The sequence below is a fragment of the Lepus europaeus genome, chromosome 21 (genome assembly GCF_033115175.1).
Source record: "Lepus europaeus isolate LE1 chromosome 21, mLepTim1.pri, whole genome shotgun sequence".
NCBI classification, from domain to species: Eukaryota; Metazoa; Chordata; class Mammalia; order Lagomorpha; family Leporidae; genus Lepus; species Lepus europaeus.
Genome location: NC_084847.1, coordinates 7,948,107 through 7,970,478, shown reverse-complemented (window position 1 = coordinate 7,970,478; position 22,372 = coordinate 7,948,107). Strand labels below are relative to the sequence as shown.

The 22,372-nt window shown below is 48.5% G+C and overlaps 1 protein-coding gene across 1 annotated transcript in view; it reads left to right on the top strand.

The window, feature by feature from the left end:
* Positions 1 to 21,751, top strand: part of GRIN2A (glutamate ionotropic receptor NMDA type subunit 2A) — a 389,378-nt gene extending 367,627 nt beyond the window's left edge. The window contains exons 12-13 of the mRNA XM_062180040.1: positions 12,873 to 13,111; positions 19,967 to 21,751. Coding sequence (XP_062036024.1) covers positions 12,873 to 13,111; positions 19,967 to 21,751 — 2,024 coding nt within the window. The remainder of the gene's footprint in view (positions 1 to 12,872; positions 13,112 to 19,966) is intronic.
* The last annotated feature ends 621 nt before the right edge of the window (positions 21,752 to 22,372 follow it).

The window sequence follows — 22,372 nt, the reverse complement described above, 5'->3', positions numbered from 1 at the left end:
TCCAATTTATTTTATTTGAAAGTTAGAGTTACAGAGAGGCAGAGACAGAGAGAGGTCTTCCATCCACTGGTTCACTCCCCAAATGGCCACAATAGCTGGAGCTACACTGCTCTGAAGCCAGGAGCCAGGAGCTTCTTCCAGGTCTCCCACACAGGTGGGCCGTTTTCCATTGCTTTCCCTGGCCATAGGAGAGAGCTGGATCGGAAGTGGAGCAACCAGGCTTCAAACTGGAGCCCATATGGGATGCTGGCACTGCAGGCTGAGCTTTGCCCACTATGCCACAGAGCTGGCCCCCTTCTCTGATATTTTAAGAGATGCAAAGTACCATCTCAGGATTTTTCTTCATTTTAATTCCTTTGACCACTGGTGAAAATGAAAAAAATAAATGAGTTGTCTGTTCATCTTATTTGACCTTTTATCCACTTTTACATATAAATTTGAATAAGCACCATGAATTCTTTAGTACTTTATTAAAACTTTGGAGGCTGTCTCTGTGTTATAGTGGGTAAGGCTGCTGCCTGCAATGCTGGTATCCTGTGTGGGCGCTGGTTCGATTCCCGGCTGCTCCACTTCCCATCCAGCTCTCTGCTATGGCCTGGGAGAACAGTGGAAGATGGCCCAAGTCCTTGGGCCCCTGCACCCATGTGGGAGACCCGGAGGAAGCTTCTGGCTCCTGATTTCGGATCGACACAGTTCTGGCTGTTGCAGCCAATTGGGGAGTGAACCAGCGAATGGAAGACCTATCTCTTTCTCTCTCTCTCACTCTCACTCTCTGCCTCTCCTCTCTGTGTAACTCTGACTTTCAAATAAATGGATGGGTCTTAAAAACAAAGAAACCTTTGGTTACAAAATTTCACACAGGAAGGATCAGTAATGTAGCAGCATGGGTGCCGGTAGACAGTAAGGCTTTGGATACAAATAAGGAACATGATCGTTGCTCTAAGATCTTGGGCAAATTACTTATTCCTTTTAGGGAGCAATTTCTTGCTGTTTGAATTGTGGAATGTAATGGCACCGTCTTCACCAAGTTGAATGTTATAATATTTTAGAGTAGCTTAGTTTAATACCCATCAAATAGTAGGAACTAAGTAAATGTAGATAAGGAGAACTCCTAAATTGGGATTTCCTCTAATTCATACACATACTTTTTTTAAAAAAAATTACTTTCTGTTTTGATTGCTTGGATCAAGGTTTTGCAGTCTGTGGTGCATGCTGGCCCATCGTCTTTTTTTGTAAATAAACTATTGTTGGCACACAGCCATACCCTATGCATGTACTCTGAGCTGTCGATGGCTCTGTGCCCCAGAGACAGAGTTGAGTTGTTGTGACATGGCATGGCCTGTCAGGCTGAAAATATTTCTAATTGGCTCTTCATAGAAAGATTGCTGACCTCTGGATTGAATGATAAAAGTAAAACATGTCCTCTTGAAATAATTCCAATAATATGGAAGAATCGAGCTGAACATAACTCATACCTCTTTATTCTTGAAGGCTTTGTAAGTTCTCATTTTCAAAAAAGCTTTTTTCCCCCTTCTCTGGTTTAGACAGTCTTTTTTCCTTCTATTCTCCTTATTGTCACAGTCTTTGAAAAAAAAAAGATTTATTTAAAAGAGAAAGTTACAGAGAGAGAGAGGGAGATAGAGATGTCTTCCATTCACTGGGTCAGAGCCTGGAGCTCCATTTGGGTCTCTCATGTGTGTAGAAGGGGCCCAAGTCCTTGGGCTGTCTTCCCCTGCTTTCCCAGGCACATTAGCGGGGAGCTGGATATGAAGTGGTGCAGTTGGGCCTCAAGTCAGCACTCAGATAAAATGCAGGCATCATAGGCAGTGGCTTGACACACAGCGCCACAATACTGCCCTGGTCCCCTGTTTTGACTCTCTAAGAGAATTCTTTATACTTCTGCTGTGCCACCCACTAGCTTTCCCTTTGTCTTTTCTTCCCACCCTCTGGAAGCAATGGTATATATTCATATTACACAAACCCCAATATCCGGTTAATTTTTACACAGCTGTGCACCTGCTACCCAGATAAAGACACCTTGAACAGCACTCCGGAAAACAATCCCCCAGCCCCTGCCAGTCAACAGTCCCTACCAAAGTAACCAGTGCTCTGCCATCCATGACCGTGGATTGGGTTTGCTTCCTTTTGAACCTCAAACAAATAATGGAATCATACAATATGTAATGTATTCACTTACATCCTTTAGGGAGGTAATAGCCATTGCTGACTTAACCATAACCCTCTGTTGTTTCCATTGCTGTGAGGCGTCCCAGTGCAACACACAGACCACAATGTATCCATGTTGCTGTTGATGAGCATTGCCTTCTAGTTTTGGTTTGTCCTGAATGTTCTTCATTCAAAAATGTTTGTTTATTTGAGAAACATGAAGAGAGGAAGGACAGGCGAGAGGGAGGGAGGGGGAGTGAGTGAGCGAGCAAGTTCCCATCTGCTGGTTTACTTGCCGGATTCTTGCAGTAGCTGGGGCTGGTCCCAGCTGCAGCCGGGAGCTAGGAACACAACCCAATCCCAGTTTTCCACGTGAGTGACAGGAACCTAATCCCTTACCCTCTGCCTCCCAGGGTCCGCATGGGTAGGAAGCTGGTGTCCGGAGCACACCCAGACAGTCTGATACGGGTTGTGGCCTCTTACCTGCCAGGCTAAGCACCCATTCCCTCTTTCACATTGCTTTGGTGGATATAGACACTTGTTTGGGGGTAGAGTCTACCTGGGAGTGGAATTTCTGGGTCACAGAACACACATTACACGGATTCTGCAGATTTCCCATTCGTTTTCAGAAGCCGTGCAGGCAGCTTAGACCCCGGCCAGCAGCGCTGTGGTGCCTCTCCTCTCCGAGCTCTCTCTCCTGCGTTCTGTGAGACACGAGAAGGAGGCTGTGTAGCTGAACTCCTTCGTGGCTGTGGGATGGGATATTGCTGTAGTCCAGACATCCCACCACTTTCTCCATTGACTTCGTGATCTTGAGTCATGTAACCTGACCTCAGCGACCTCGTTCATAGAATGGGGCCCAGAGGCTGCAGTGTCTCCCCCTATGGGCTTTCCTGAGCTGGAATTTGAATCTGGCTATTTGAATTTTGAATCCCTGTCCCTATGTGCTCTCCTGATCACTGCTGGCTGGATTGGAGATGAGGGGGAAGAGGTTAGAACCCAGCCCTCCGCCTCCCCCAACCCCACACGCACACCAAGCCCCGTGGAAAGGAGCACAGGGACTTCCATCTGATTGAGTTCTGGGTGGCACTGGCAGCAGGTGTATTTGTTGACCCCCCTTTCTGTTGAGGGTCTCCCTTCTTCCACTTCTCTCTCCTCCCCACTCTTTCCTCTTCCCCTCTTTTGCCCTTTCACTGTCTCCCTTCCTCCACATCCCAACCTGGAGGACCCCTTAACTCCCCCACAGCGTCACAGGCAGTGGGAACGCAGATAAAGTGGAAGCGACCTGTCTTGCTTACAGATTTTACAGTCCCGGGGATCTTGTAGACAGCTCTTCAGTAAAAAAGGAATTAAAAAGCAGCGAAGTCATTTCACTTGCTGAAAGAAAGGATATGCGTCTTGGCATGGGATGTGAGATTACTGGTTTCCTTTTTTTGTCTTCTTCTATCTGCAGTCTTGGGAAACATAAGGATCCCTTTGTGATAGTAAAATGTCCTCATGCCCATTAGCATGAATCTTAGGATTTTCAGGATCATGGATTGAGAACATGTGCGGATTCAGAATTTACTGTGAATTTATTTCTGCTCACAAAGGCAGGCACCTTTTAGGCCCTATCAGCTTGACCTGTATCTGTGTGGAGCAAATGGGTTCAGTAGATTGCAGAAGTGCTTGGTGTAGTAGGATTCCCTAGACTTCCTGTGATTTTTCTTTAATCTTCCTTCAAGAATTGTTTCTCTCCACCTCCACCCCTCTCATGGAAAACTGTGACCAAGTCCATTGCTTGCTGTGGTGTGGAGTTCTCCAGTCCTCTCCCATCTTTTTCATTTTCTCCTCCAAGAGACATCAGTTGGCAACCTGTGTGCATAGAATCCCCAACTCCAAATTGCACGCTTGGTCACATGGCCTCTGATACCCCAGCCAGATGGTGACAGTCACAGTGAACACTGCAAAATCTCAGCTCCAACCATGGAGCAGAAACCTTGGTCGGAAGGAGGTGGTGAAACACTTATGCTAAAGACATCCTGTCTTTGCATCGAACTGGATACAGTTAAGCCTAGCCCTATTTTTATTTTGGTTTTGTGACTTCTCAGCATTATACAGAAATAAAATATTCTGACATTTAAATAAGGAATACTTATCTTCCACATTCAGTCTATTTGTGCCCAGAATCTTAAACTATTTTCCATCACTTACCCCATGAAAGGTGGCACATTGTTGAGTGACTCCTTGAAATTTTGGGTACAGAAGTCACAGGGTCCAGCTCACATGTGTTTTCCTTTCTTATTTGATCTTATTTGCTAGGTAAGTTGTTCTTTTTTGGGGTGGAGGGTTAGGAGAATTTCTTTTTTTTCTCTTTTATAATAGTAGACCAACGGTTCATCACAGGGAAGGGAGATAGGGATGTCACTTCTTGCTGCTATTCCAGGAGGGTGAACTTGCCTCATGTGGTTCTGCATGCAGACTGTGGAGTTAGGGAAGCTAAAGCCCCACGGTCAATGCCTAGCAGACTTGAGGTCAGCTCCAAGGACACAGAGCACATCCCAGATCTGACCAGCAGCTTCCTTCCGTATGCCGGGCAGCTGGGTGAGGAGAGGACTTGGCCTCCATCACGAAGACCCCGAGCCATCCTCAGCCCCGGGGCTGCACCTCAGAGCTCACATTGACTGTGTGTTCTCCTGGGAACACGAACCTGCTGATGAATCTGTGCCCTAGATTTCCCACAAAGCAGTTGTTCCTTTGCCACCTCCAGTTCCAGTAGGGCTCTGACAAACCCTACTGCCTGACTCCAAGGCAAGACATGAAGCAGGATGGAAATGGGGTCAGGTGCCCGCTGGGGGCTCACAGCCAACCCTATTGGGATCAGCAAGCTGACGTCATTCGGCTATAGATGGAAGCCCAGCTCCTGGGAAGCACCGGACTCTGTTGCTAGGATCTTTGATGGAAACGAGCTTGTCCTGAGAGTCAGCCTTGACTTCTGTTTCAGAAACCAGCCCTGACCCCTCTGTCAGTGGCCTCAAAGATCCCTTTCTCTCTGCAGCTTCTGCTGAGCCGCCTCTGTGCATCACAGCCTGATTCAGGAGAGAGGAGCTTTGTGCATTTTTGGTCAGCACCACACAGTTTTAGGGAAAACATACCATATGCAAGGTCAGTGAGCCTCCCCACCTCACATCCGTGCAGCCCACCTCACATTATATTGCATGTGAAGACACGCCGCTTCTGATCATGGGGGCTGCTGCAGGAGGTACACGAGCAGCAACTAAACAGTCCTGGACCCACCAGGAAAACACAGCTCAGGGTGTCCGCACGGAAACTCATCCTGGAGCCCCCCTGTTGCCAGAGGGGCCCGGACTCCTCAGCGCAAAAGCCGAGTGCCCTTTGCCTTCTGGCTCCTGTCTTCCAGGTCTCTCCCTCGGTCCCTTCTTTCTGGGAACTTCTGAACGACCCTGTGATTGCAGAGCACCCCACATTTCTCCCTGCCTGCAGACCCCTGCAGCCTCAGTCTTGTAATTACTGGGTTGCACGACTCTCTTCCCCAGGACTCCGCAGCCAAAGCCACATTATTCATCTCCTTGTGTTGGTGTTCCATGCAGACATGTTGCCCGTATGTTAAGTGCTTTGGAATGAATGAATGAATGAATGAATGAATAACAAAAAATGCACAAAGTCTTCAGGGAACCAGAAAGCATTGACCAGAAATGAAACAGTTCAAACCAAGGACCATCACTGCTGAAGGACAAGTGCTTCGGCTAGAACCCAAGAAACCAAACAATCATGTAGCCATGTGCCTGTGAGGCTCTGTGTGGGAGGTGATTTTAAAAGATGTGTTTCAGCAGATTCGCAGGCCCTGGACAAAGCCTAAAGGGTACAGTATCAAAATGAGTTTTTCACAACTGACCTCGAGGGAGAAACGCTCTGGAAGTCTGCAGGCTCGCCACATTGCTCGCTACGAAATCCTTTCCTGGAGCAATCCCCTTAGCTCTTAGGCAGCCGGACAGAATGGAGTGAAATCTGGTCTGAAAAGCAAGTGCTCTCCCCATGAGACTTAGGGCGAGGGAGGAGCTGGTTTCTCCTGCTTCAGGGATGAGAGTCTTTTCGGAGAGCTGGGGCTTCTCCATGGCTGTGCTTTTTTGAACTCATGGACTGCGTGATTGGAAGGGCACAAGAGGGGTGGGTTGTGTGGTCCACCCCACCCACCTCCTCACCTCCAGCTTTCTAGACTTCCTGCAGTATTAACATCTCCAGACACTTGCTGAGTACTGAGTGAGTGCCGGGCACTGTGTACAGGGAACATCATCAGCAAACCTCTGGGTTAAGCAACATTGTGCTACCATTTGGTAGGGGTAAGACTGGAGCTCAGAGAGGCTGAGCAAGTTCCTAAACCGCTCGGTGTCCTCCTCCAGCCCTCATCTGCAGAATGGTGGCAGTCAAGGGACCAGCCACGTTAAGTTAATGTGTGGATCACGTGAATTAGTTTTGGGAAACACTAGTGCAGTGCCTGAAGAATAGTAGACTTTATGTAGACTTTTAAATACATGCAGAAATGGGTACTTGAATGCACGGGTGGTCAGACAGGGAAGTAGAGTACGTGGATTAAGAGCAGATGGCCAGCGCATGTGGAAGGCAGGAGAGGAGTGGGGGTCTGACACTGATAACGAGTCTAGTTACCTCCTTGTAACTCTCTAGACCTCAGCAGGTAGACCTCAGATGTGGTCTCCAGGACTGCAGGGAAGGGCCTTTCCATTCTAGTGTTTCCTACCTGAAATGTTCTTTCTTGTGATACACTAGATGGCCTCCACTTAAATTATCATTTGTTTCTCTTTTTTTTTTTTGAAGATTTATTTTGTTTGTTTGAAAGAGTTACAGAGAGAGGTAGAGACAGAGAGAGAGAGGTCTTCCATCCGCTGGTCTACCCCCAGTTAGCTACAATGGCCGGAGCTGTGCTGATCCGAAGCCAGGAGCCAGGAGCTTCCTCCAGGTCTCCCACGTGGGTGCAGGGGCCCAAGCATTTGGGCCATCTTCCACTACTTTCCCAGGCCATAGCAGAGAGCTGCATCGGAAATGGAGCAGCCAGGACTCAAACTGGCGCCCATATGGGATGCCACTGCTTCAGGCCAGGGCTTTAACCCACTGCACCACAGCACCAGCCTCTTTCACTTGTTTCTTAATGGCAAATATGAAACCCATGGCTTCTACCTCGTAAGGAGTGGATGGTTAGAGTGAGAAACCCCCATGCTTGCCTGTCGGCCTGCACTGTCTGTGTGTGCCAGTTCCATGTGCCTGACCAACCCTGTGCATTTGGCACAGCCTGTTGCAGTATCACCCCGCCAGCCGTCTGGGAGGCAGACAGCGCTACCTCAGTTCTCCTCACCTGTTCTTTTCAGATTCTGTAACTCTGGCTCCTGACTCTTGAAACCCCACCAGTCTGTTTTTCAGTGATGCCAGGATTAAGAAAAGAGAGACTCGCTGCTCCATGCACTGAGTTTACAGCCTTCCGTACGATGGTGTGGAACTCAGAGGTTGGCAGAGGTACCCCTCCGTGTGGCTGGTACCGTCTTGCCCCCTGTAGATAGGTACAGGAAGAGCCCTTGAGCAGGTGTAACTCCCTGTCCTGTGAGTGTTCATGAACTTCCCATCAGCAGAGGTGTCAGCAGAATGTAGGCTGAGCCTTGTAGGAGGACCGGTCTTCCCCATGGGGAGAGGAAGACAACAGTGGCTGCAAACCCCCAGCTGCCGACGCAAGGCTCCATCTGCTCACAGGAGAGCGTTTAGCTCATGTCTTCCCAGCAAGAATGGGTCTGCTCCAGGAAGATTTAATTGTCCCATTTACTGGCTCTGGTTCGCAGGATCGTATTGACAAAGATCGTGACCTCCTTGTAATGGGAGAAACTGACACTGGAATAAGTTTCCCAGAGCTGCTTCTTGGGAAAATGGCATTCGATTGTTCACCCTGGCCAAGGGCATGCCCACTGCCCGGCCTTTCGTGCTCAAGCCCATTGCAAGTTCCCCTTGGCTCTGTTTCCTTCATTCGTTTCTGTGACAGCAAAACTCAGCAAACAGATCTGAGCATTTTTGCAATAAGCCTGGGGATCTAAGTAAAGAAAGAGAAACAGAAAATATGGATTCAATCCGTACTGCATGCCGCAGGCCACGAGAAGTATCAAAACCATAAAGCACGTTCCGCGATCTCCCTCAAGGAGATTACAATATACTTGAGTAAATTAAAAACGAAATAAGAAAAAGTATTTGAACCACAGTTCAGTACACTACTCGAAGAGGGCCACGAGGCAGGAAATGATTAACTGGAAAATGATTGGAACAGGCTGTAATTGGTATTGAGAAATGTGAACTTCCTCTCCTCCCAGAGCGCAGGTCTGGTTTGCCAAGCTTATTCTAAACAGAGATGTTGTTTCGGCAAAGGGCAGAGGAAAAAAATCTCATCTGCAGCCTGAAAAGAAACCAGGGCCGTGTTGCTGCCTGTTAGAGGCTTGCAACCCCGGCTGGCCTTAAGCAGCCCCGCGGGGACAGTGTGCTGGGATTTGATGAGTCATGGTGGGAAGACCCACTTTGGCCTCCTCATATACTCCAAAGGGAAAGGGAGGTTAGCAGCTGTGTTTGAAAGGGTTGACTTTGGTGCTCTGTGAGGGGAAGAAGCCATCGTGTGAGTGTCCAGGGACACAGCAGGGAGAGAGCTCAGGCTGAGTTGGTGGTGGAGCTGAGTGGGCACCGGGCTGGTGTGACAGGTTCTCCTGTGACAGATCTGGCCGGATAGCCGTGCTGGAGGCTGTTGGAAGGTAGCCCCTTCCCTCGCTTTGCCTGTGCCAGCAACGAACAAGAGCCCTGCTTCGTGGGGGAAAAAGATGTAATGAGACAGGGTTCCTCTTCTCTCCCGTAAATATGTACTTCAGCTATGAAAAGGAGGCTAGGAATTCTCTGTCCATCAAAGCGAAGAAAGTTCAAGGAGGTTTGCCGTCTGTTAGAAGCTCTGAGTAAGAAATGAAAACCCAAAAGGATATGGTGTTCCAAATGGATGCTGTGAAAGGGTGTAGTGATCACGGTTAAAAAAAGATTCGTGCAGAAAAGCTGACATTAAAACCACTGGAGCTATGACTGAAGCAAACCCAGAAACCCTTTGTATGGATTTCTGTAACCCATTGTTCTTGGGGCTTCTGGAATTTACAGAGTAGCTCTTCCCAATATCTGCCCATGATCAGAGTTACACATGTCACAAGGAAATAACCCACCCTGAGGGTCAGAACGTGCAACAGACACAGATGGGGATGCCATGAAGTAATCCCCAAGACTGCACGATTCAAATTATTAAATATATAAAACTTTAAGACAGAGCAAAAGAACAGGACATTATTATAGAAGTAGCAGACAAAACTGTGGAAGAGCCAAATAAATGTCATAATTCAGTATTACATTAAAATTTTCAAGTTAAGCTAAATTTTACTAATGAAAGAATAAACCAGAAAATAGATCAATGGAAATCATCCAGCATAGAGAAATAAAGGAATGCAAAATATTCAAACAAGGTTAAAAACTCAGAGGACAGAATGAAAAGGTCAAGAATGTTTTAAACAAAAGTTTCAGGAAAAGAATAAAATAGGATTATGATACACTGTTAGGAAATTGCAAACTAAAACGAGAACTCCCTTCCTATTAGAAGGGCAAAAATTCCCAAATGCTGACAGTACAGTAAATTCTGGTAAGGGGGTGGAGCAACGGGAGCTCTTATTCAGTGCTGGTGGAAATGCAAAGCAGTGCAACTACTTTAGAATACGGTTTGTCAGACTCCTGCAAAGCTAAACAGAATCTTCACCATAGTATCGATCAATAGTGTTTCTGGGTACATTTACTTAAAGGACTTGAAGGCATGTCCAGAAAACCCACACCTGAATATTTATAGCAATCTTTCCACAATTTCCAAAACTTAGACATATGAACAAATTCTGCATCCATGTTATGAAATATTATTCAATGATAAAAATAAATGATAGTTAAACCAGAAAACGTGTGGAGGAAACTCACAGTCATGATTCTAGTGAAAGAAGCCAGTCTGAAAAGGCTCCATACTGTGTGAGTCCAACTACGGAACATTCTGGAAAGGCACAACAGTAGAGACAGCAAGAAAGATCCACAGTTGCCGGGGTTCCAGGGTGGGTAGGAGAAGGGATCCATAGGGGCAAGGATAGGATGGCGAAACAGTGTCCAAACAATTATAGAGGAACTTTCTCCCGAGTTAAAGTGGTAACTCATCCAATTAAACAATCACTCTGAGTCCAAAGCAGAATAAATAAATCCACACCTGAATGTCCACACCAAATGCCAAATGAAATTCTCCAAGGCAGTTAGAAATAGAGATTGCATGGAAAGGAGTGACAACTGAAGATCAGCCATGTTCTTAACAACTGCAGACCAGACCAGAAGAAAATCAAGTAACATCTTCAAAAGCTTGAAGAAAAAGATCATCATCAGCTGAGACTTTTTCTGGTCAGCCAAAGCATTCAAGAGAAAGAACAAACCAAAAGCAATCCACTCTAATTTCACAAAACCTAAACAAGAGACCAAAACCAAGTTAATAATCACAGTCAACCTCTTCAAAAGGGCATCAGTCGAAACATTTCAGGTGTCTCCTCTATTTTCCCCTGTCTTTACAGCGTCTTAGAGATAATATAAATACAGGTGCATACAAAAGGTAGTCGGACTTTTCATTCAACATTATCTGCAGCTTCCTTGGTCTTCACTGCCCTTGAAGAGTATGTTTTTAAAGGCTTGGCGCACAGTCTTTAAGTGCCATGGTTCAGTGAGTTGCCAGATAATTCCCGGGTGTTTAGGTCAGAGTGTCCTCCAAAATGGCGGCTGGATAAAAATGGACATGAAAGACAGAGTGATGTGCCAAGCACGGCCGCTGCTCTCTTCTGTTGCAAACTCTAGCTGCTGCTTTAATTGCCTACTGTAGGGTGGGGGTATTTGATTTGCAGGAGGCTACTCAGAGCCAAAGAGGCCCTTCTTCCCCTGAAGTCTATGCCCCACCTCTATTGCTTGTAGTTGTTATTCTATGGAGAGGGGAAAGAAGAAGTTAATGCAGTGGAGAAATACCATAGATATGCCAGGCTCCATTCTAGGCAGTTTCTTTACAATAAGTACTAGCACAAGCTACTATGTAGGAGAGCTTACTACGTACGATAGGCCGGGCACTTCAGGGAGTTTATACATGCTGATCTCCTTTGATTCTCACCAGAGGCTCTTGGAGGTGTGCACTGTTATTATACCCATTTCACAGGCAGGATGACTGTGGCTCCAAGGTAAATGATGAAGTCATTGAATTGAAATGAAGTGTGTCCACTGTAGCATGCTGCCACTTTATTCCCGTGTCCCTGTTGTAAGTGTGGGTGGGTGTTGGGGTAAAAAAAAAAAAAAGCAAGGTGGGAAGAACATAATAGGACCCTGCCTCCCCTAAAAAAAACACCCCCAAAACACCAAAACCAGAAACTATGCTAAATTCACTGCCCTGTATTGTGGGGGTTTTCAGATGAGGATTCAGGACATGGGAGCATCCATTCTAAGAGTGCGCCACTGGGTAGCTAGGCACTCCCACTTTTATTTAGAGGATACCAGCAAGTCTACAAGCCAGCAGGCACCTAGGCAAGGTTATGCATCAACTCGAGGATTTGGGAAAAGGAATTGGGTCTGGAGGCCCAAGATAGGGATTAGAGCTGTGTTGTAAATCTTCAGAGACAGGCCCATTTAGATGCTCATGCAAACTTACAAATTCCTGAAAATACTCCAGGTACCAATTCACGTCCATTAGGCCCCTGCTGGTCCCACTGTCATATTCCTTTGGGGGTGGGGGTGCCCATCCCCGTCCTGTTTTGGCTTAAGCAGAAACTGTGGCTGTGCCTCTAAGTTCAGGGGGGTGTGCCCACCAGAGAGGCACTTAGGCAGAGGGTACTTCAGGTACAGAAAATGGAATTAAAGATAAATTTATTTTGGTGCAAAAATATTGGCCTCCATGCATAAGTTTGGTTTTTTTTGTTTGTTTGTTTTGTTTTTTGTTTTTTGTTTTTTTTTTTTTTTGGACAGGCAGAGTTAGACAGATGAGAGAGAGAGACAGATAGAAAGGTCTTCCTTCCGTTGGTTCACCCCACAAATGGCCACTACGGCCAGCACTGCACCGATCTGAAGCCAGGAGCCAGGTGCTTCCTCCTGGTCTCCCATGTGGGTGCAGGCACCCAAGCACTTGGGCCATCCTCCACTGCCTTCCCGGGCCACAGCAGAGAGCTGGACTGGAAGAGGAGCAACCGGGACAGAATCCGGCGCCCCAACCGGGGCTAGAACCCAGGATGCCGGCGCTGCAGGTGGAGGATTAGCCTATTGAGCTGCGATGCCAGCCTAATAAGTTTTTCATAATAACTTGTTTTCCATGAACTTTTTGAAGACCTCCAATGTGCATGGATTTCAAGAATTTTTGCACCCACATAAGCTTATCTTTCGGTTCTCGTCTGCACACTTTTTGTAGCACTCTCCTCATGTGTTAGCCCACCCTCCCTGCAGTGGCACTAGGCGGGTGTGGTTGTCAGTATCCTTGCTCGGCAAGGGAGCTGATGGACTCCAGGGGCACTCAGTCACTTGCCTTCCAGAGGGCTCGGCCCCAGGCTGCACGCTCCAGTCCTCACTGCCTGTGGACCCTGTGTTCTGCTCAGGTGAGATGGAGGAGCTGGAGGCGCTGTGGCTCACGGGAATCTGCCACAATGAGAAGAACGAGGTGATGAGCAGCCAGCTGGACGTGGACAACATGGCAGGCGTGTTCTACATGCTGGCGGCGGCCATGGCCCTCAGCCTCATCACCTTCATCTGGGAGCACCTCTTCTACTGGAAGCTGCGCTTCTGCTTCACGGGCGTGTGCTCCGACCGGCCTGGGCTGCTCTTCTCCATCAGCAGGGTCAGTATCCCCGGGAGGTGGGGCCTGAACATCATGGGGCTTCCGGGAGGCAGGGAATTCCTGACTTCTCAGTGGGGTCTGCCCCCCGCTCCCCTCACTCACCAGCTCTTGTTGGGTTTGTCAGAAGGACTTCCAGACTCCTCTGTGCATTTGTAAGCTGGGCATTGCAACCCAGATAACTGTGAAGGCCACAGGTGCCGTGGGATGGGTGCAGGAGGCTGGGTGTGACAGAAACTGCACAAATGCAATGAGAGGTAGTGACTGAACCTGGGAAAGCTGTGCAAGGCTTGCCAACCAAGAGGAGGGAGCCACACACAACTCCTGTAGAGTATGGTATTATGGAGTGTGTGGTTAGTATCCTCAGTCTTCTAGCTTTGAAGAGAGAAAGTGATTCTGATGTTATGTGGACGTTTCTATTTTTAAATATTAGCTAACTAATTCCATTTGTAAAATGTGGACCAGACAAGTCGATCTGGCCTTCTTCGTTAGCCCAGTGTTATGTTATCAACCTTGTTCTGTAGGATCTTAGAGTTTACAGGTGCACTGCCATGGAACGTGCAGAACAAAACAGAATCTATATGCAGTGCGTATGCAAATCTAACAACATACAAAAAGCAACACAGCAGAGCCTAACAAATGAGACATGGGCATGACATGTCAAGAAGGAAAGACACACACATCAAAAAAATCCAGAATATGTGTTCAACCCAATGTAGACAGCAGAGAACACACATGATACAGTGAGTTCATATGCAGTGCAGAAAATCCCTTTCCTGCACAGTACAGCACGTGTGTGCCGCTCAAGGTGTGTGTGGCACAATTCGTCGCCAGTAGACGTATGTATTTATTATACTTATGGGGTACTTCGTATACCAGGTTTTGTGTGAGAAGTTTGTTTTTCTTCTCGTTTATTCTACAAGCCAGTCCTATGAGAGATAGATACTGCTGTTAGTCTCAGAGTACAAGATCAAGGGAATCGCAGCCAGTAAGGTGGAACCACAATTGAACGCAGATGGCATGACACCAGCCAAGGCCTGCGCTCTCCCACAAACAACAAACACAGCAACACAGCGGTCTCTACTACAAATGTACATGTGTGTGCAGTCCACGTGATACATGTTCACACATGGGATACAACCTGCCACTTAGCTACATTGCAATCAGATCACCCATGCATACTGGGCCTGCACCTTGCCACCTAGTATAACCACGCTGGCCATTTATTCAACCATTCAGCAACCCGTTTCTCTTGTTTGCCCTCTGAGGTGTTTTGTTTTTGTTTTCACCTTGGAAGTGCTTAATGAATTAGCGGAAAAACCTGGTTAAAGACATCTAATTTTATTTGCTGGTGTTTATCAGGAAAAAATTTAATAATTGCTTTGACATGAGCGTTTGGTCATTTTAAGAACTTTCTAGATCTAGAAGGCACACATTAGCTTGGTGAGGAGGATTTATTTTCTCCATTCAGTTGCACTACAAATTTGGACTCTGTGCAAATACATATTTCCTAATTAGCTGATGGCATCTAAATACACGGATTGCTCTAAACTAACAACATGCATGCAGATAGCTAGGTGCTATGCCAACTTTAATTCTCCCAGCCAATTACTAAAAGTTTTCAGTATCCAAACGGTTCTGGGATTATCACGAGCAAATTCACACTGTTGCCCTTGCTTGTGAATCCCGCTTGTTTTTGGAAGAGTGTTTCCTTCCGCGTGAGACATCACGAAGGAGGCCAAGTTGATAGGATCATCATTTTGAGAAATGAACAGAAAATTTCACTTCTTTTACAAGCACTCTGAGCAGTGAGGGGCAGGAAGGCTGGGAGACGCTGGGCAGCATGGGAACAGGTGTCGGTGGTGTGCTTGCTTCAAAGGCTGCAGTTTGAACTTTGTCCTCTTTCTCCCTATGGGGTGGGAGAGGGCCTCAGGTCCCATGGGAGCAAGGTTGCCACTTCTGCACTCTCCCAGGATCTCCTAGTCACCCTCACGGCTGTCTCCTGCCCCACAGACATACAAGACAAATATAATTTCTTTTTAAATGTAAGTGCGACCTGGTATATACGAATAGGGAGGCTTCATTCTTAGGGATAGTTTATAGTTTAATAATGGTTTATTAGGGGAACTCTGAGCAGGCTCAGCCACTGTTCTGTGCCTAGAGGGACTCTGAGTTGCTTAAAAACAGTCCCTCCTTTTTAGTCAAGGGCTACCCGCACCTCACAAAGCGTGTTTTCTGTGCACAGTGACACATACACCTTTTGACTTCTATGCTTACACAGGGCACAGAACACACACTGAAACACAGTGCATTCCCTGTGTGTCCACAGCCCATTTTTTATTTATTTGAAAGGCACAATTACAGAGAGGCAGAGGCAGAGGTAGACAGAGGGAAAGGGAGAGGGAGAGGGAGAGGGAGAGGGAGAGGGACAGAGAGAGAGACCTTCCTTCTGCTGGTTCACTCTCCAAATGGCCACAATGGTCAGAGCTGTGCCTATCCAAAGCCAGGAGCCAGGAGCTTCTTCCGGGTCTCCCACATGGGTGCAGGGGCCCAAGGTCTTGGGCCATCTTCTACTGATTTCCTAGGCCATAGCAAAGAGCTGGATTGGAAATGGAGCAGCTGGGACTCGAACCGGCACCCATATGGAATGCCAGCTCTGCAGTAGGCAGCTTTACCCGCTACGCCACAGTGCCAGCCCCCACGGTCTCTTTCTTTAAGAGAACCTGCAGTGGGGAATTCCCAAGCAACATGAATGACACTGGCATTGCCCAAGGGCCTGGGCCAGGTGTATCCCCTCTGCCAACTCTAATTCTCGCCACACCCTGTGTGGCTGTTGTGATCACAGCCGTCCTGTGGATGTGGAAACAGGTTCCCGAGGTTACACTGGGACCTTTTCAGCTTCACCTCCCATTTCCTTGGAACAACAGAACTCTTCTCACTTCATCTACAATACCAGGAAAAAAAAAAAGGCATTAAAGAGGAAGTTTGTCTACTTATGCATGGCTGGGCCGTGTGCTTGACTCAACTTCAGAGTTTAAGCTTCCCTCTAAGAGGTGCTGACCCGAGGTGCTTTGAAATTTACTTCTTACTCATGGCAGGTTGTTTTCTGTACTGCAGCTAAATCTCTTCCTTGTCAGTCATTCCTCCTGTGGTGCATTGAACATCCAGCCAGAGAACTTGAAGCTGTTATCACGAGGCAGACATGGACAGCCCTACCCCTGGGTCGACATCCCTTGGGAAGCTCCCAGATAATGCAACACAAATACAAACTTGGGATATGTGCACTTTGGCGCTGACATGGGAGAAGGCCTGAGCTCTGAGAAGACATTTATTTCACATTGGAGCCAAGTTCTTCCACCACAGCCATGGCCTTTGTCTTTTATGACTTAAAGAAATGTATCCTCCTGTCCGTGGGATGCTCTTGGCTTCTGTTTTCTCTCCAAAATCCTTTCTTCCCATTTAAGTTTTATTTAAAATAATTTAGCTTTAACTTATTTACTTTCATTTTATTTGAAAGGCAGAGAGAGGGAAGAGACAGAGATCTTCCATTCAGTGGTTCATTCTTTAGACGCCTTGCTGGGTCAAGGCCAGGCCACAGCTAGAGTCCAGGTATTCAACCCAGGTTTCCCATGAGGGTGGAAGGGACCCTTGAACTTGATCCATCACCTGCTGCTTCCCAGGCTTGCATTAGCAGGAAGCTGGCATCAGAAGTGGAGTTAGAACTCAAACTGGGCCCTCCAGGCCCCTTCCATTTAGAAAAACACACTGGCTATCACCAGCCTGGATCACCTCCCAAAGGATGATCAATGGGAGGCACTTTGGAGCCAAGAGTTAGGGGGACAGCAGCAGTAGCCGCCTTCCCAGAGAGATCTGACCTGGGGGCTTGGACACAGCACGGAACACACTTGGCTAACCACAACTGTGGCCAGTCAAAGTCAGACACTCAGGGATGGGGTCCAGGCTTGAAGGATCTAGGAGAAGAGTAGAGCCCACGCTGCCCTGAGACTGTTTTGAGGGGTCAGGTCCCCTCTGGGGAAGCAAAGCGAATTGCCTGGAGCAGCACGTTGAGTGCCCAGTGCTGACTGTATGAGCCCACTCAAGACCAAGAGGGCATCTTATTTCCACTATGCACAAAATGTAGTCAGAATCCATGAATAGTAGAGAAAAGAAAGGGAAAACCATGCAGCGAAGAAGGAAGCTCTTGCCAGGTGTTTATCTGCCTCCCGAGATAGGGTTTGGCTGCTTATCTCGCCAGAAAACAAAGTGGCTCTCAGAACAGCAGGCGTTTGGTGTGCTGCTCGCTCAAGCTGGTGTGAAAGGAGGAGGAGATAGGGCCAGGTCGGAGGCGACTGAGCGGCACATCCCATTCCTGCGTGTTCAGCGCCTGCGGTGTCAGGTGCTTTATTGGCATTAATCCTCCTTGTCCTCATGTCCACCTGAGGAGGAGATGACTCCCACTTTACAGATAGGGAAACAGAAGCTCACAAAGGTATAGTGGCTCATGTAGTCAAAGATGGAGACGGGGAGAAGAGACTCCCTCTGACTCTGCTCTAAGCACCCCCGCTCCTCAGCAGCCATTTAGAAGCTGAATCAGCTGGGGGAAGCTGTTATAAAAATCCCAATACAGGTTGCACCCACCACCGTGCCTCCTTCCCCATTTCACCGGGTGCATCAATGCCTGGGAACTGCCTTAGCTGTGTTGTGTCAGCCCCAGGGAAGTGGAGGATAAAGAAGCGGTCAGCAGCCACCCTCCTGTCTTCAGAAACAGAACTCAGCTCCCCAACCACATCCCTGGGCTCCTACAAAGACAAAGAAGCCCAGCTCCGCTAGGCAGGCGAGAGCAGATGGCCGTGAAGGCGCCAGGGCAGAGGCAGGCCGTGGTATCTCCAGGGGCAGGAGGAGGAGACCTTGTTAGGATAGAGTTTCAAATTTAGAAAAAACAAAAAACTAAGTGACTGTTGTCCTAATACTAACGACAGGAAGAGAGGACACAGACGGGGGCTGATTCTAACATACAGGAGACACCCTGATTGTCAGCACGGTAGCAGAGTGCCTCCAGGTCAGAGCACTAGATCATTATATTACTAAATTGAGCGAGGAAGACATGGGTCGACACGAAAGGTTACGAAACGCTGTGCTATATGAAATGCACGGCCTATTTGTATGATTCCCACATCCACAGTCTGGCTGTGCCAGCATCCCTAGAAGCAACAGGGAGGAGGTGCAGCTTTGTACGTCCTAGACAAGGAGACTAATGATGAGGTTGCAGGAAGGGAGGGAAGGGCACGGTGCCAGTGCCTTGGAGCCACACAGAGCCTTGACCGTGGAGCCCTGGGGTGGAGAGGATTGGAGGAGAAGCTCAAACTGGCAGCTCTTTTTCTGCTTGCCATTCCTTAACAGCTAGCATGGAGACTGTCTCTAGAAAACAATGAGAAAAAGGCAGAAGCACTGATGAGTTGAGGCTGCCGCAGTTGTACCATCACTGTGGGCTAAGCTTGTGCCCACCCATGGGACACCCATGGAGCTGCCATCATCAAAACGGGTAGTGGGTGACACACACTTCACTGGAGTGCTGGCCAGTGTCTACAGCAGTTGGAAAATCTGCCTTCCAAACCCCCTTCTTGGGCTGGCTTCCTATCAGTCTTGGGAGGACGAAGTCAAACCCTACAGCCTGGATCTGATGGTTTCCTTTAGGAACAGCTGCCTAAATCCAGGGTGGAGGTGGGGAAAAACAGGAGAGGCCACAAATCAAAATGCCATGATGCCCTTTTGCTAGCTCCTGGAGCATGAGTCAAGAACTCTTCCCCTTGGAGGCACTAAGCGGTTACTTTGTTTGAAGTGAAAACAGTGACTGTTACAACAGGAAGGAGAAGAAAGGGAGGAGAGTTGTAGATGCAGGTGCTTGTATTTGAGCATCCCCAGGGGGTCCCTAAAGTGTTCATTTTCCTGGATGCGTGTGAAGGTAGCATCACTATGCCATCAGCACTCTCTGCTGTTATTGCTAGTAGCTAAAACCATATCCTAACTGCGTTGATCAAACCCAGGCACAAACACAAAGACTATATTAAGTGGATTAAGTAAAAAAAAAAAAAAAAAATCTAGAAGTTTGACCCCAGGGGTTCAAAGTGTGTGTCTCTTCTCTGTCCCTTGGATCTTGTTTTCCACTGTGATGACTTCACTCTCAGGCTACTGTCCCCACATGCTGGGAAGACCAGTCCCCTGGCACTCCGCCCTTTATCCATACATTCGTATCTATCCCTCCAGAACATCTATCTGCCTGCTCTCACTTGGACATCCTGCCGTCCTTAAGTCCAATGTGTTCATGGGGAAAATATACTTTCTGGTTGGACTGCTCAGGTCACATGCTTTCATTGATAGCTTCAGCGTATGTGGAGGGATAATTCCGGAAAAGAACTAACCATAGGCGATTCTTTTGCACTGGCTTAGTTTGTCAACAGATACCTCTGTGGTGTCAGAACTTCAGAGATGATGCTGGGAGACTGTGATAAAGCACGGATAGGTGAATTGAGTGTTGGGAGGGTCAATGAAATATCCTGGCGGGCCAATTTGGAGTTGCTGACCCATGGATAGTTGTATAAGCATCCACTGACAGCTTTGTACAAACTCCACGTGTGACTCTCTGGAAAAGGGGTCCAATAGTTCTGAGCCAGAGCAACAAGATAAACCCAATGTTTGACAGTTTATCTTACAAACATTATCAAGATTCAGACTGAATGCCGCCATTTCTCCAGGGCTCCTACGAGAAGCAGCTCTCTCAGCTCTGTGGGTAAAGGTCAGGCATGAGATGTGTCTCCTGTGCGGCTGCTGCTCATGGTGTTTTGTGTGACTCCCCCATAGGGCATCTACAGCTGCATCCATGGCGTGCATATCGAAGAGAAGAAGAAGTCTCCAGACTTGAATCTGACCGGGTCCCAGAGCAACATGTTGAAACTCCTCCGGTCAGCCAAGAACATCTCCAACATGTCCAACATGAACTCCTCCTCTAGAATGGATTCCCCCAAGAGAACTGCCGACTTCATCCAGAGGGGCTCCCTCATTGTGGACATGGTTTCGGACAAGGGGAACTTGATCTACTCGGACAACAGGTCTTTTCAGGGGAAGGACAGCATCTTTGGGGACAACATGAATGAACTCCAAACATTTGTGGCCAACAGGCACAAGGATAACCTCAACAACTACGTGTTCCAGGGACAGCACCCTCTCACTCTCAACGAGTCTAACCCGAACACGGTGGAGGTGGCCGTGAGCACAGAATCCAAAGGCAACTCCAGACCCCGGCAGCTTTGGAAGAAATCCATGGAGTCTCTACGCCAGGATTCGCTGAGCCAGAATCCCGTCTCGCAGAGGGAGGAGGGAACAGCGGAGAACAGGACCCACTCCCTGAAGAGCCCCAGGTACCTTCCGGAAGAGGTGGCCCATTCTGACATCTCCGAAGCTTCCAGTCGGGCCACCTGCCACAGGGACCCAGACAACAACAAGAACCACAAAACCAAGGACAACTTCAAAAGGTCAGCAGCCTCCAAGTACCCCAAGGACTGCAGCGAGGTCGAGCGCACCTACCTAAAAACCAAAGCGAGCTCCCCCAGGGACAAGATCTACACCATCGACGGCGAGAAGGAGCCCAGTTTCCACTTGGACCCTCCCCAGTTTGTGGAAAACACAGCTCTTCCCGAGAACACGGACTTCGCAGACACCTACCAGGATCACAGCGAAAGCTTCCGCAAGGGGGACTCCACGCTGCCGGTGAACAGGAACCGGCCGCCCAACAACGACCAGTACAAGCTCTATGCCAAACACTTCACCTTGAGAGACAAGGGGTCCCCGCACAGCGAGGGCAGTGACCGCTACCGGCAGAACTCCACCCACTGCAGGAGCTGCCTCTCCAACCTGCCCACCTACTCGGGCCATTTCACCATGCGGTCCCCCTTCAAGTGCGACGCCTGCCTGCGGATGGGGAACCTCTATGACATCGACGAAGACCAGATGCTCCAGGAGACGGGAAACCCAGCCGCCCGGGAGGAGGCCTACCAGCAGGACTGGGCGCAGAACAACGCCCTCCAGTTCCAAAAGAACAAGTTGCGGATTAGCCGGCAGCATTCCTGCGATAACATCCTGGACAAACCCAGGGAGATGGACCCGAGCAGGCCCTCCCGGAGCACAAGCCTCAAGGACAGGGAGCGGCTTCTGGAAGGGAATCTGTATGGGAGCCTGTTCAGTGTCCCCTCGAGCAAACTCTCGGGGAACAAAAGCTCCCTTTTCCCCCAAGGTCTGGAGGACAGCAGGAGGAGCAAGTCCCTCCTGCCGGACCACGCCTCCGATAACCCGTTCCTTCACTCCTATGGGGACGACCAGCGCCTGGTTATCGGGAGATGTCCCTCGGACCCCTATAAACACTCACTGCCATCGCAGGCGGTGACTGACAGCTACCTGCGGTCGTCCCTGAGGTCAACCGCCTCGTACTGTTCCAGGGACAGTCGGGGCCACAGCGACGTGTATATTTCAGAGCATGTCATGCCTTATGCTGGGAATAAGAATACTATGTACTCCACCCCCAGGGTTTTAAATTCCTGCAGCAATAGACGTGTGTACAAGAAAATGCCTAGCATCGAATCCGATGTTTAAAATCTCCCATTGATGTTTCATCTGTAGGGAAACACACGTAATGGCCAGTGTTTCTGGAAGGGAAAAGGTGGATGTCCGACGGCACCCAGCTATGAGGAAGAGGATTTAGGGAGGTATCTGTGTTGGCCGTGTGGCCCATGGCTAGGCGCCGTACTCTTCCACTCCAGGAATCTTGGGAGGCGTGTGCTGAGCGTGACAGATTTCAGATAGGTGAGTCCTGATCCAAAACCAGTAGGGCAGGCTCGTCTCCTGGGCATGCCTGCGAGGTGTGCTGGCAGCAGAGATGCCCCAGATGTCGATGGTGATGTCACTGTTTCCTGTATTCCAAATTCCATTCGGATCACTCCACCATGCAATTTCCTCGTCAGAAATGCCTCACGGTTTCTCTAATACAGATTAAGCAATATGGCATGCATGTAAATCTGACACAGACAAAATAAATTTCAGAATGCATCCGCACCGTAGCGAGATTGACACGTGCAAGAGATTAGGACATTTGGCTTGTAACAGTTTCAGCTTTCTTGTTATGCCTTCACCTCACACCCAGGCCCGACCCCAAGAATAACAAATCCGTGTGCGCGTGGTAACCCAGCCACCTTCATTCTAGCCCGTTTCCAAGAC